A 13,478-nucleotide genomic window follows, 5' to 3' on the forward strand; every position below is an offset into this window, starting at 1 on the left:
ATAGAAATATCCTTTTCTGAGCTCCTCCTGCCAGGGGCTGAGCATCCTCCACTCCAGCTGACATCACACGGATTTTAGGGTTCCCGGGGCTCAGTCGCAGAGAGTGAAATTTATCCCCTTTCAGAGAGTCACTGCAAAAGCGTATGTACCACATCAATCCTGAAGTAGCATGTAAGTGGTGCTCGGTCGTTGTGTCGATTTCAGCTCTTTCAGAGTAGATCTGTACTCTGGCCCTCATTCTGATCTCATTTAAACTATGTGCTCATTTAAACTGTGGCTTACCTACTATGGAGATTGAGGTTGAGAGAGAGGCACAGGAAAGAATTTATTTTCTTTTTTTGGCAACTGCAAGGCAGCGGCAGCAAACTGAACTGGTGCAGAGGAAACTGGCGGAATCTGCACTATTCCCTGTAATGACTGAATAATTCATAACTCCAGATGGCATCCATTTGATCGCTGATCACACGCACCAAGCAGGGGAGTTTCTAGTACAGCCATAAGATGTTTTTCAGAATCTCACATAATTTACTCTTTGTATTATCATAAGCACAGTAAGAAAATCATTGTCTTTGCTGCTTTCACATGGATTCACACACAGTTCAGCAACTTCATGCAGGTCATGTACATTAAAATCAGATAGGACAGTCATGTCCCTGAGATTCACAAACAGGTACATAATCATCCTTTTAAAAATATCAATAATACATATGGATCTCCCCTCCTCCTCTCAAGATATGGATAGTAAATTAGCTCCATACAACATACAACTATGCAGAGAAATAAACAAAACAAAGGGATATTAGTGGGAACTGATGAAATACAAACAACTTATTGCTAAATTATTCAGAAAGACAATGCCTGTTCCTGAGCTGAGTCACACAGGATGGGAATTCTGTAGAAATGTTGATCTCAAGGCATATTTTCTTTTCAATGCACATTTTTGAGTTTCACTTATCCCACTGCACCCAGAAAAAGAATTTACGGCTCTTAAGATTTAAAAGACAATTAAAGGCTACGTTGTCAGAACTGTTCAAAACAATTGGACAAAATCTTATGAGTACTCTTACTGAAGGATTTGATCTGACGAAGTGGGTCTGGCCCACGAAAGCTCATCATCTAATAAACCATCTTGTTAGTCTTTAAAGTTCTACATAGTCCTGTATTTTGTTTCAGCTACACCAGACTAACACGGCTACATTTCTATCCCTACTGAAGGTAGTGAGACTATGTATGCAAATGAGACTGTATCTGCATACCAGCATCACTATAATTTAATGATTTTAGTTAAACTGATGTGGCCTGTTGGGGTAAAACCCTTGTCCCACTTAAGTCAACAGGAGTTTTGCCATACTTAGCCAGAGCCAGGATTTTACCACTTGTGGTTTAAAAATGCTCTATAGCAACTTAATTTGATACGGAATGTTCTCTAGCTAAATTGATACACACTAAGTTTAAATTATATTTCAGAGTGTCCACATGTGTTTAGTACAATGACTTGACTGAATTTTCTATCAAACTAATTTTAATTAACCTGTGCAACTTTGTGTGTAGACAAAATTTAAGTCAAATTACATTAGGCCAGAAGTGAAGTATAAATGTACTATTTTTTTCTGAAATGCATTCCATAGCTATAGAAAATTATTCTTGTACATTACAACAGATTAATATTAGGGTGTCAACACTATGATAGTTGTTACATTACACAGCAGTAATCCTTAATTCACAACAAATGAACAGCAATAAATCAGTCTTTTGCTTATCACCGTCCTATGCAGGCAACTGTAAATTACACCTTGTCCATCACAGAAACAGCTCATTTTAAATGGACAGCTCTTGACTGTATTTTATGAAAGCAGTTTTCTAAAATTGAGCCAGGAAGGCATATTACAATTTTATTTTAAGGCAGGCTCCTCAGGCATTACTGATATTGTGGTAACCTTAGGAAGGCCAGCACAAAGCCTACATATCAATTAAGTCTCACTTAAGTCTTCAAAGTAGGCCTTAAAATGAGACTTGTGGCAACAGGCCTTGAGCTAACATGGTTTACAGGGGTGAAGTTTGTCCTTTATAATTAGTTGTTGCTAAAGAAGTGAATGTTACATTCCTGTTTTGACATTACAAAGGTCTTCTAAGTGGCTGTGGAAGCAAACAGATTTAAAGATATGGGTCCAAGCCAAAGCCCTGTATTCAGACATGTCTGAATTCTGAGATTTTTAAAAAAAATCCTAGGTCTTGCAAATTGGACTCCCATTTATAAATGGGCCAGAGCAAAATCCTTTATCAAAACATCCCAACCTCCAAGATCCATATTTGATTTTTTTTTCCAGTTTGGGCCCTTCTCTAGACAGCACAAGTTCAGGTTGAGGAAACACAGGGCTGAACATGAGGGAGGACATAATAAAATGCCCTAAACTTGAAGTTCACTAAATAATATCTCATTCATCTCCTAGCCTTTCTATACTTTATAGGGTCATCATAGTTAGGAGATGCCCAGATTCACTGATTCTCAAATTCGAGTTTTGCACCACAAACAGTTTCTAAATTATTTTTTCTCACAAGGGTGTCTAGACTGGAACAAGTTTTTAAATAAACTTCATTTTTTAACTTAAAGAATGTGCCAAAGTCTGTAAAAGACAAAAAGAATCCAGGAAAAGAGGCAATATCAGAAGGAGGAAAGAGCCAGATAGGTAAGCATTTAAGTGGTTTTGTATGTGCTATAAAAGAAAATAAAAACCAACTGTTGCAAATTCTGACACAAGATGCACCACAACTTTTATTTCCAAGGCTCAGCTATATAGGATAGATCATGGCGGACAAAGGAAATGGAAGAGTAAATCTGGAAAAGGTAACATGTTTAGTCCACTCTGCAGAAGTGGATTTCAGTGAAGGTCCTCTAAATGTTTGAGAACAGGCACTCTGAAAACATAATATTTTGCAGCCATTTGGCACTTAAAGCCTTTTATTTCGAAATCTCAATCCCAGCCTGTCCCCTGCATCACGTATGCCATGGTAAAAACTATGCTGTGTCCAGAGAAGTGGTACACCTCATCAGTATGTGCACTGATCTGATGTTACCCAGGGTGTGGCCAAACTCAGCCTGCCATTGTAGTTAAAAAGAAAAAGGAAAAAAAAAAGGAAAAAAAAGAATGCCATTTACTGATTCAATCATCAGCTACGCATCCAACTCTGGTTGCATAGTAAGTTACAGGGACCCATCAAAAGAGGGTTTATTCCTAGCACCCCATCAGTTGGGACATGTATTTCCATCCCCGCACATCACCACAACAAAGACAGGAAGGAGGTCCTTGGGACAACAGTCAAAGAGATGAGTAAGAAGACCAGTTCCAGCTGGGCCCATTATGCTTTGCTGCATAAAAGTGCAGCATTCTCACAAGAATGACTTAAGTACCAGGACATGAGTCTAATTTGCTTACATAATTTAAATACAGTTGTCTCCTTCAGAAGTCAATTCTTAATTGTTAGGATGAAATTACTTTCTTGCCTTGTTAAACAAATACAGATTCAATAGATCAATATCCTACAAGGACTGGTGGTTTTAAACATCTTTAGCACTGAAACATACACTAGACTTTCTGACTTCACCAAGGGCTTATAACAGAAAAGAATCTGGATTTATAATTTCAGAGGCACCAATAGGATACAATGTGAGAGAACCATTTTTTCCTGGCATGGTTTAACATCTACCTATAATTGTATGTATATTATCTATAAAGCACCTTTCAGATGCACATGGCTTTGCTTGTTTTTCTTTTCTATAGCATGTTTTTTTTTAATTCCCCTTTAAATACGTTTGATTAGCGAAGTCCTATGAATTGTTGCACTTCTGATAAGTCTGATAAATATCTCTCTGGAAAGCTGTATGGGATCCCCATGGATCTGGAGTTCTGCATTCATGATTTCCATGGATCATCTTCTCACAGCGATTCAGGAACACAGTCTCTAGCAATTGTATAATAGGAAGCACTTTTATTTTCTGGCTTAAAACAACATGATTTCTTCATTTATTTTTAGGGCCTGTGAAAACAAACGGAAAAATGGGGTGACGTTAAATCATTTTGGCTCCCAGAGTGAGAAAAATATAATCATTGTCTTCGCTCTTGTCATCTCTCGCCTCTTCCTCCCAGCTTTTCCCGCTGCCTCTTTCCTCCCCTTCCCAGTTCATATTTTCCTGTTGCCAGTGCCTGTCTAGCACAGGTGCAGCTTGCTTCTGCTGCCCATTTACCAGAATAGTGTGAAGGGCATTTGCCAAATACAGTATTCAATACATTTTTATTTCTTTCCGTTTTGCAAAGTACTCATGGACCGGTCTTGCTGCTCTTAAATCTGGTCAATATTAGAATATATTTGAAGAATGTCGGAAGTGAACCGATAACAGTTTCAGCAGTATCCAGTGGTGTTTCTCAGATTTCCTGCTTCAGAATCAGTCACTCTAATATTCTGAGGTGAAACTCCCCCCAGCAAAATGCCACTTACGTCCTTCTTAAACCCAAGTATGAAATGTGCTGTTCTAAAGTTGAGGGCAGGGAATTTTCATAAGTGTTGAAATGATAACAGCACAAGGGAGGCCCTTTTGAAAATATCATCCTCTGTCTCCTTAGAAGGCCTTGTCATTGTAATGTCTGACCACTTTGCCAACACTGAACACACACAAACACGTATTCAACCAAACCATTGCAGACCGGATTTGAAACTATGCAGATGGGCGAGTGGGTTTTAAAGGGGGCAAGGATTCAGCTCTGACAAAAATTGAACTGAATGCCTGATATTCATGGCATTTGCAGTTTCATCCCCTCACTTTCACCAGCTCTACTATTGATCATCCCATTGTAGCGACAGTATCTCCCTGTAGCACTATCTCTCCCAATGGTAAGTTGGGGGCAGAGATTTGAAAGAAAACACTAGTCAGTAGAAAGTTGAGTGGCACACCCAAAGCGTAGCAAGGGGAAGCATTTCCATTTGAAGCTAGCCGTGTGTGGAAGCTAGTCTTCCAAAAGCTGGAAGGAGGCAGATGGCTACTAGTCCTGGACATTCTGAAGAGCTTCTGGAAGCTTGGAACAACTGTTCCACATATTGTCTCATACCAGTTACATGGTAGGTGACAAGACAATATTTTAAGTACTTTAAAAACAGTCTGGCAGTTAATTAGTGATGGGCTAGGATACTGGTGGGCTATGTCTAGACTGGCCCCTAATTCCGGAAAAGTCATGCAAAGCAGGTAAGTCAGAATAGGGAAATCCGCGGGGGATTTAAATATCCCCCGCGGGATTTAAATAAACATATCTGCCGCTTTTTTTCCGGCTTGGGGAGAAGCCAGAAAAAAGCGTCTAGACTGGCGCGATCCTCCGGAATAAAGCCCTTTTCCGGAGGATCTCTTATTCCTACTTGAAAGTTCCAGTAGACTTGAAAGTAGGAATAAGAGATCCTCTGGAAAAGGGCTTTATTCCGGAGGATCGCACCAGTCTAGATGCTTTTTTCCGGCTTCTCCCCAAGCCGGAAAAAAAGCGGCGGACATGTTTATTTAAATCCCCCACGGATTTCCCTATTCTGACTTACCTGCTTTGCATGACTTTTCCGGAATTAGGGGCCAGTCTAGATGTAGCCGTGGTGAAAAGCGGAGCATAGACTCTATTGACAATGTATAGAGAAATATTGTTTCCTTGTTTCTACTGGAACAGAAATTAAACATGAAAAGGATCAGTTTGCATTGGGCACACATCCATTTCACTGCAAACTTACTTGCTGGATAAATTAAACTGGAAACAATAACAATAATTAGGATGTTGAGCACTCTCTCCATGGAGAATTTAAACTTGCATTACACACTATAAAGCAAAACCTCTCTCTCTCTCTGCAGCCATACAGGGGAGAGGAAGTACAGATTCCCAGACAGAAAGTTGTAATATAAAGCTCCACTGCAGTCATTACTTAGGAGGACTTGGCGAGAGATGCAGGGGCACTTGGAGGCAAAGGGACCAGGCTTATGTGACTACATGGATCCACTAGCCATTCTTGCTAGCACATGGACTGTGGACTGTGAGGAGAGGCTAAAGTGACTGGGACTTTTCAGTTTGGAAAAGAGGAGACTGAGGGGGGATATGATAGAGGTATATAAAATCATGAGTGGTGTGGAGAGGGTGAATAAAGAAGAGTTATTCATTAGTTCCCATAATATAAAGACTAGAGGACATCAAATTAATGGGTAGCAGGTTTAAAACTAATAAGCGAAAGTTCTTCTTCACACAGCGCATAGTCAACCTGTGGAACTCCTTGCCAGAGGAGGCTGTGCAGGCTAGAACTATAATAGAGTTTAAAGAGAAGCTAGATAAATTCATGGAGGTTAGGTCCATAAAGGGCTATTATCCAGGGGGAAGGAATGGTGTTCCTGGACTATGTTTGTCAGAGGCTGGAAATGGATGGCACGAGACAAATTGCTTGATCATTGTCTTCGGTCCACCCCCTCCAGGGTACCTGGTGCTGGCCACTGTCGGCAGACAGGCTACTGGGCTAGATGGACCTTTGGTCTGACCCAGTACAGCCATTCTTATGTTCTTATGACTGTTCTGCATACTTGAGATTGCAGTAATAGCTGTGGAGCTGCTCCTCAGGACGTGTGTGTGTGTGTGTGTGTGTGTGTGTGTGTGTGTGTGTGTGAGAGAGAGAGAGAGAGAGGGAGAGAGAGGAATGGAGGGATTTGCATTCAGTTGGTTAAATGGAATACAGGGTGGGTGACAGAATTGCTGAGCCCCTGAGCAAGATGGAGGGCATGGCCTCTGGCAGAAGGGGTGGAGCTAAGACTAGCCTCCCCCTGCCAGCCCTTTGGCACCACCAGAGCACCATGTGCCAATCCAGCGGCAATTTAAAGGGCTTGATGCTCCAGCTGCTGCTTGTAGTAGTTCAGGACAGTGATACAGTAAATTCAGGATTCACTGGTGTGGCATCCTGACAGGTCTCCTGCTTGGTCAGTGATGGTAAACATTCGGCTGCATGTGTTTTCGTAGGCTCCCTCAGTATATCGTGCCAGCTCTGTGCCGGTAGCTAGCATAGTAGATTTCACGAGAGTCCCCAAAGACCACAGACTCAGATAACATATGAAGGCACCCGAGTCAGGTTTATTGTCAAATGAAATACATTAATAATTGTTGGTAGCCAGATGCTCCGAGCCCCTATATATTTGTACCCGGGACAACGGACATGGCTCAGTCAATAGTATGGATTTTGCTCTCACCCGATAGGCCGGCCAAAGAATTAAGTCGAGGTACCCCAATATTTATAAACAGAAATGAACAATCTATGATGCACACCGTACGTATCCTCTTAACGCACTAATGACACGTTTGGTAGCTCCCATTGTACTTGCCTCCAAAGCACTCACTACCCGTTGTTATGCTTTCACTCTTGCTCTTTCAAACTGTTTTATCATGTACTCAGCTGGTTGTCCTTGTACTGTCCTAGTGGCATGTATTTATGTACGTCATGTGCTTCTGCCCATGCTAGCAGATCTAGTGCTGAGAAATGCTGACTTGCAGGCCAATTTTTGCTTTTAACACAGCCTGTCTATTGCTCATAGTATAACTCTTACTTACTTTGGTTCAAGCACCAGGCCCAGGCTTTAGGCTCTTTCTTTCTCCTGCATTCTGCTGCTTTTTTTTTTTCTGGGGAGGATGTTTCCCCATTGTCCCGGAAAAGCATAATGCATGGACTGAAGGTGACCCAGTGGGCTAAACACTGTTATGTGGACACCTTACTTGGCTATTCCCTCGTAGGACTGATAGACAGATTTTATTTGCCAGTTGTGTTAAGTGTTTGATTTTATTGCGTTTTATGTTTTGCAATTAGCCTCCCCTCCCCTCTGTATTTTGCCAATTGTGTTTTAAATTTAGTGCCGCAATAGGAGCACACTTCTATTAGGGCTGTTACTGTTCAGTTGTCCTACTACACCGCCACTACCACAATAGCGGCAGCAGCAGCTGCGAGCCCCAAGCTCTTTTGAATTGTTGGGCTCCAAAGCAACTGCTCCACTTGTCCCCTCTCTCCTGCCAGTGGGCCTGGTGAAATAGGTATGGTTAGTACGAGGGATGTTAAATATCAGTGAATTGAATAGTCAATTAACCTCATGAATTCTTATCAATTACTTGACTATTCTATCGTCCCTGGGGGTGGAGCCAGCAGCCAGTGCGCTCCAGCCTCACGCCCAAAGAGCCCCCTGCCACTCCGTGCTCCTGCCTCTGTATCAGAGGCAGCAGCGCGGGGTGCCAGGCAGGAGCTGGTCCATGACGGGAGACAGTTTAAAAACCAGCTCCCCTGGCAGACCGGTTGCCTGAATCTTACAATGAGCCTTGACTAGCTTTTCAACAGCTCTGGGTTGATTTATGATTTTTGATGAAACCCATCTAGATACTAGTGGGGCTTAGCTGAAGTTTACTTGGACTTTTGGGCTTGCTTGAATCAAAACCCAAGTAAAATATGGAAAGGCTGGAGGAATGAATTCATTATTTTCTGGAATACGGCATGCCAGTCATAAAATAGGACAAATAAAATCAAACACGAAAAAATTAGTTGTTTTTGTTTGTTGTTTAGGAGGGCCAGCTTTTCAAAGAGTTAATGTGCAACGGTGTGCTTAATTTGCACATGCCGTTACCTTAGTCTGTATATGCATCAAAATAGGTATTTGCACCTGCACCTATCAGGTCAGAGTAAGCAGCCATGATCATTTCATGCATAAACTCTCTGGCCACGAATCTATTAGGCTCAGCATCAATTCTTTCAGTAGAGATACCTTTAAAATTAGCCTAAATTTTTTAAAAAAATTAATTATAGTATTACAATTAGATCATAGAATCATACAATACTGGAACTGGAAGGGACCTCGAGAGGTCATCAAGTCCAGTCCCCTGCCCTCACGGCAGGATCAAGCACCATCTAGATCAGAAGTGGTCAGAAGGGCCTCCGCAGGCCGGATCCGTCCACCAAGCGGGTTGATCTGGCCTACAGAGACCCTGCTGCTCCCTCGCCCCCGGGGCCAATTAGGACCTAGGAGCGAGGGAGCATGTGAAGCTTCCTCCCGACCTGTGAGCAGCACGCAGCATTTTGAAGCGTCACACGCTGCTCGCAGGGCGGGAGGAGACGTCACACGGTCCTCTGCCACCAAGCCCTGATTGGCCTGGGGGAGGAGGAGCGTGCAAACTATCCTTCCCCCTCACCATCCCCTGCCCTGCGAGGAGCGCACAGCACTTCAAAGTGCCGTACGCTCGCACAGGGCAGGAGCATGGAGAGGGAAGCTTCGCACGCTCCCTCCACCCCCAGGCCAATCAGGATTTGAGGGTGGGGACCACATGACATCTCCTCCTGCCCTGCGAGCAGCGTATGGCACTTTGAAGTGCCACGTGCTCCTTCCAGGGCGGGGGTAGGGCAGGAGGAGGCTTCGCATGCTCCCTCCACCCCCCAGCCAATCAGGGCCTGGGAACGGGGGATTATGTGAAGGCTCTTCCCGCCCTGCCAGGGGCATGGGTGCCTAGTGGGAAGGAGGGGGCAAAGGGGCTCCCCCACCCCCAGACCAATTATGGTCTGGGGGCGGGGAAGCCCAGGAGCATTATAGCCCCACCCCTTCTGGATTAGGCCCTGCCCCTTCCGGGTCGGCCCTGGGCCAGTTCGAAATTTTTTGAAGTGGCTCCCAGCCAAAAATTATTGCCTACTTCTGGTCTAGTCCATCCCTGACAGATGTCTATCTAACCTGCTCTTAAATATCTCGAATAATGGAGATTCCACAACCTCCCTAGGCAATTCAATATAGTGTTTAACCACCCCGACAGGTAGGAAGTTTTTCCTAATGTCCAACCTAAACCTCCTTTGCTGCAATTTAAGCCCATTGCTTCTTGTCCTATCATCAGAGGCCAAGGAGCACAAATTTTCCCCCTCCTCCTTGCAACACCCTTTTAGATACTTGAAAACTGCTATCATAATTTAATGAAATTGAAAAAAAATGAACTAAAGGGAAACATCTCTTTAGGTCCCCCTGTCTTATGTTCTCATAAACATTGAAGGCAAGAGACAGAACTAGATCCTCAGTTGGTAGGAATTGGAACTCTGCCGGTCGACACCAGCTTCGAATCTGGTCTAGGGTGTATACCCGCATGAGACAGGTGACTGCCACATGATGATGCACTGAGGGAAACCTGTACTGAAGAGTTATTAAACAGAAAGAAGACTCCCTCCATCTGATTTTAAGTCTGGGGTGTCTGCTCCTACAGCCATGAGTGACAGCATCAGTTTACCATTCCCTAAAGGCTTCTTGGCTTGGGACAGGCTGTCAAAAGAAGCAGGTCAATGAACGAGAACATTTTCTTGTCTCTGTTCATCCCAGCCTGACTGTGTCACTACTGAATAAATTATTCAGGACTATAGATGACCCGGTTGGAGGAGTGGAGAAAAGATACTAACACACCCTCCCTCGGCACCATCAGTAAAGAAATAAATTATTCAAACGACAGCATAGCAGTTTTCAATTAAATCTCAAGGAAAAAACTTACTAGCTGTAAGAACAGTAGGGGAAGGGAACAGATGGCCTAGAGAGGTTGTGGAAACTCCTTGGTTGGAGACTTTCAAAAGGAGGCTGGAGAGCCATCTACCTCGGATGGGTTAGACACAACAAATTCTGCATCTTAGGAGGGGTTGGTCCCTTCGAGCCCTATGAGTCTATGATTTAACATCTGGAAGTGGATGCTGATGAAGCTTTTTTACAGCTTGGGTATTTCTCTCCCCTCTCCCTTCCTCACTTCCGTTTTCCATCCAGGACTGGAGAGAGAAGCACCACCACCAAATGCCATGATAACGGACAGTCCCAAACGACGTTTGGCTCGGTCCAAACGTGGAAGTGCTAAAAATAGGAAGGCCTGTTCCTGTGAAATTTCCAGTCTCTCCTGGTGTTTGGATAAATTACTTGCATGTTTGGCTGCTTCTCTGGAATAATGTCTCCCGCAGGCAAACCTTGGGCTCCATCCCACAACCTTTGAAATCAAAGCAAAGACTGCATTGGATGTGGAATCAAACGCCTTATGAAGTTGGTCCGTCACTGAAACTGGGGCTATAGCAGCCTCTAGCCATACACCTGCCTAGTAATTTACTTACGAATACCTGCCCGACATTTTCCTCACGACGGCAATGATGATTCCAGCCACGATGCCCACTGCAATGATGATTCCAGCAATGATTCCAACCAGTGCCAATGCTGACAGGCCCTCTGAGCAGGGAAACGAATAGGATGTTAGCGTGTATAGCCGCGGGGCAGGCTAGTGACGGGTACTGATACTCAGCAATGAAATGGAATTATGTTTGCCACTGTCCATTCCTTGGGAATCTTCCCTGAACCTTATGAACTTTAAAACGTGTCATGTAGGTTTAGAGCAGGCGTCTCAAACTCACAGACCACAGGCCAACTGCATCCTGAGCAATTCCACAATCCGGCCTGCACAGGGCTGCTGGCATGTGAGACCCTGCAGCCCTGGGGGGTGTCCTGTATCCTTCCCCCAAGTCCAGTCCCTGCTCCATCCTTGCCCCACCTCTGCCTGCCCCTGCTCTGCCCTCTCCCTCCTTCCCCTCCCTCAAGCCCTGTCTCTTGAGGAAAGCAGCCTTGGGAATTACTTGGGGGGGGGGTCTTAAGAAGGGCGGCAACAGGGATTCCCCCCTGTCTCCACTCACTGAAGTGGCGGGAGCTGCAAAGATGCAGCAGCCTCTCCCCTCTCCACCACCATCACCCAGCCCAGTCTGATCATGCTGCTTTACTGTGGTGGCCAGGGCCCCACCTGACCATGGGGAAGCACCCTGTCCATAGGACAAGTTGGGGTGGCTGCCAAGAAACCCCCAAAAGTGTGTGGCCTGGGGTGGCTGCACTGAACCATCCTGTGGATGGGACAGCTCTGCACACACCACCCCAGGCCACAAGAACATGCTGGCTTGGAGCCGGAAGCTGCTCTAGCCCCACTGCGCTGCCAATGGTAGCACCAGGACCTGGGGGAGAGGAGGGCTTTACATCCCCTGGAGGTGGCAGGAGACACATGGAGGAACACACAGAGATCCCCCCTCCCCCACCCTCACCAATGAGGAGTGCCCGCTGGGCCACTAGGAGGATTTGAGCATAGACACTGGATCTAAGATTTATCTTAGTTTGAGACTCCTGCTTTAGAGAGACATGACAGGTCCCATGTCTTGTACTGGACCAAACGCTACTGGTGACAGTGCTTAATGTGTGCCAAGACTGAGCCCTGGAACCTCTAGGTTGGAAGTTCATAGCTCCAGTCCGTCCCCGCTTGCCACATCAGATATAAAAGTAAAACCAATGGCTTGAGCCCCAACACCTCTTTCATTACCAATTATGCCCGGCTTGGTGAAAGAGACACACTTCTGAGCTTACACAGTGTCCTTTATGCATAGCTCCAAAGCGTGTTTCTTTCACCCACAGATGTTGGTCCAGGAGGAGATTTTATTTCACCCACCTGGTCTCTCTAGTGTCTTAAGATTAAAATGGTGACAACAATACTGCAAACCATTTGAAAATAAGTCATTTAAGTTTAGTAGTTTCCTTGCTAACTTTCTTTGGGCCCAAGTTTCTCCATTTACTTCAATTGGCTTTTGAGACAGGACCTTGAAAGCCTTTTAAAGTTCATGGCTGTACAACATCTTGGATTTAAATACATCTACTCCTTTTACAGCCAATTTGGTTACTTACCTTTCTCCTCTGTAGTCTCTGGCTCCTCTCCCACTTCGTCTGAAAAGAAAGCCAAAATAACTCGTTAATGTGGTGAGTGTTATGTCTTCCTACCATGATGTCACTCGGTCGGGGAGGCTATAAAAATTCAGTACAACGGTCTGAGAAGGAAACCACAGCAGGTGTGTGCAGTTTAATAGGGTGTTAAATGGGAAGTGTGTGAGTGTAAACAGAGAGCACACAGAGAAGGTAGAGTTGTGACAGGACTGAGCATCACAGACTGAAATAAAGGCTCATGTCTCCACTTCAAAATGCTACAGCAGCACAGTTGCAGTGTAGCACTTCAATGTAGATACTCCACCTCCCCTCAGAGGAGGCTGACTGAATTCTTCCAAGGCCAGGTCACTGGTGGAGAAAATTGGTGCAAGATATGCAACTCCGGCTAAGTGAATTGCATAGCTGGTGTCAATGTACCTTGCACCAATTCTCTTGGGTGGCCTCTCAGTGGGAGGTTGATAGGAGAAATGCTCCCGTCGACCTCCCTTACTCCTCACGGCAGCAAAGAGTACTTGTGCCGACGGGTGCACCCTCAGTGTTCGATTTAGTGTGTCTTTACTAGACCCACTAAATTGAACCCTGGAAGATCAATTGCCAGAGCGTTGATCCTCTGGCAAGTGGAGACATGGCCTGAGTCTAGACTGGGGTTAGGTGAGTTTGACTATATTGCGCTGGGGTGTGGATTTTTTTCACCCCTAGG

At 44.7% G+C, this 13,478-nt stretch overlaps 1 protein-coding gene across 3 annotated transcripts in view; it reads right to left on the reverse strand.

The window, feature by feature from the left end:
* Positions 1-502: 502 nt before the first annotated feature.
* Positions 503-13,478, reverse strand: part of PDPN (podoplanin) — a 44,534-nt gene continuing 31,558 nt past the window's right edge. The window contains exons 4-6 of one of the 3 annotated variants that reach the window (XM_014575895.4): positions 12,743-12,781; positions 11,156-11,257; positions 503-4,035 (exon numbers count right to left, since the gene is read on the reverse strand). In XM_014575895.4, coding sequence (XP_014431381.1) covers positions 4,019-4,035; positions 11,156-11,257; positions 12,743-12,781 — 158 coding nt within the window. In that variant the 3' untranslated portion in view covers positions 503-4,018. Of the gene's footprint in view, positions 4,036-11,145; positions 11,258-12,742; positions 12,782-13,478 lie in introns of all 3 variants that reach the window. The other 2 variants (XM_014575894.4, XM_014575896.4) reach the window with 2 other exon arrangements.

The sequence above is a fragment of the Pelodiscus sinensis genome, chromosome 24, assembly GCF_052426305.1.
Source record: "Pelodiscus sinensis isolate ZL-2025 chromosome 24, ASM5242630v1, whole genome shotgun sequence".
NCBI lineage: Eukaryota > Metazoa > Chordata > Testudines > Trionychidae > Pelodiscus > Pelodiscus sinensis.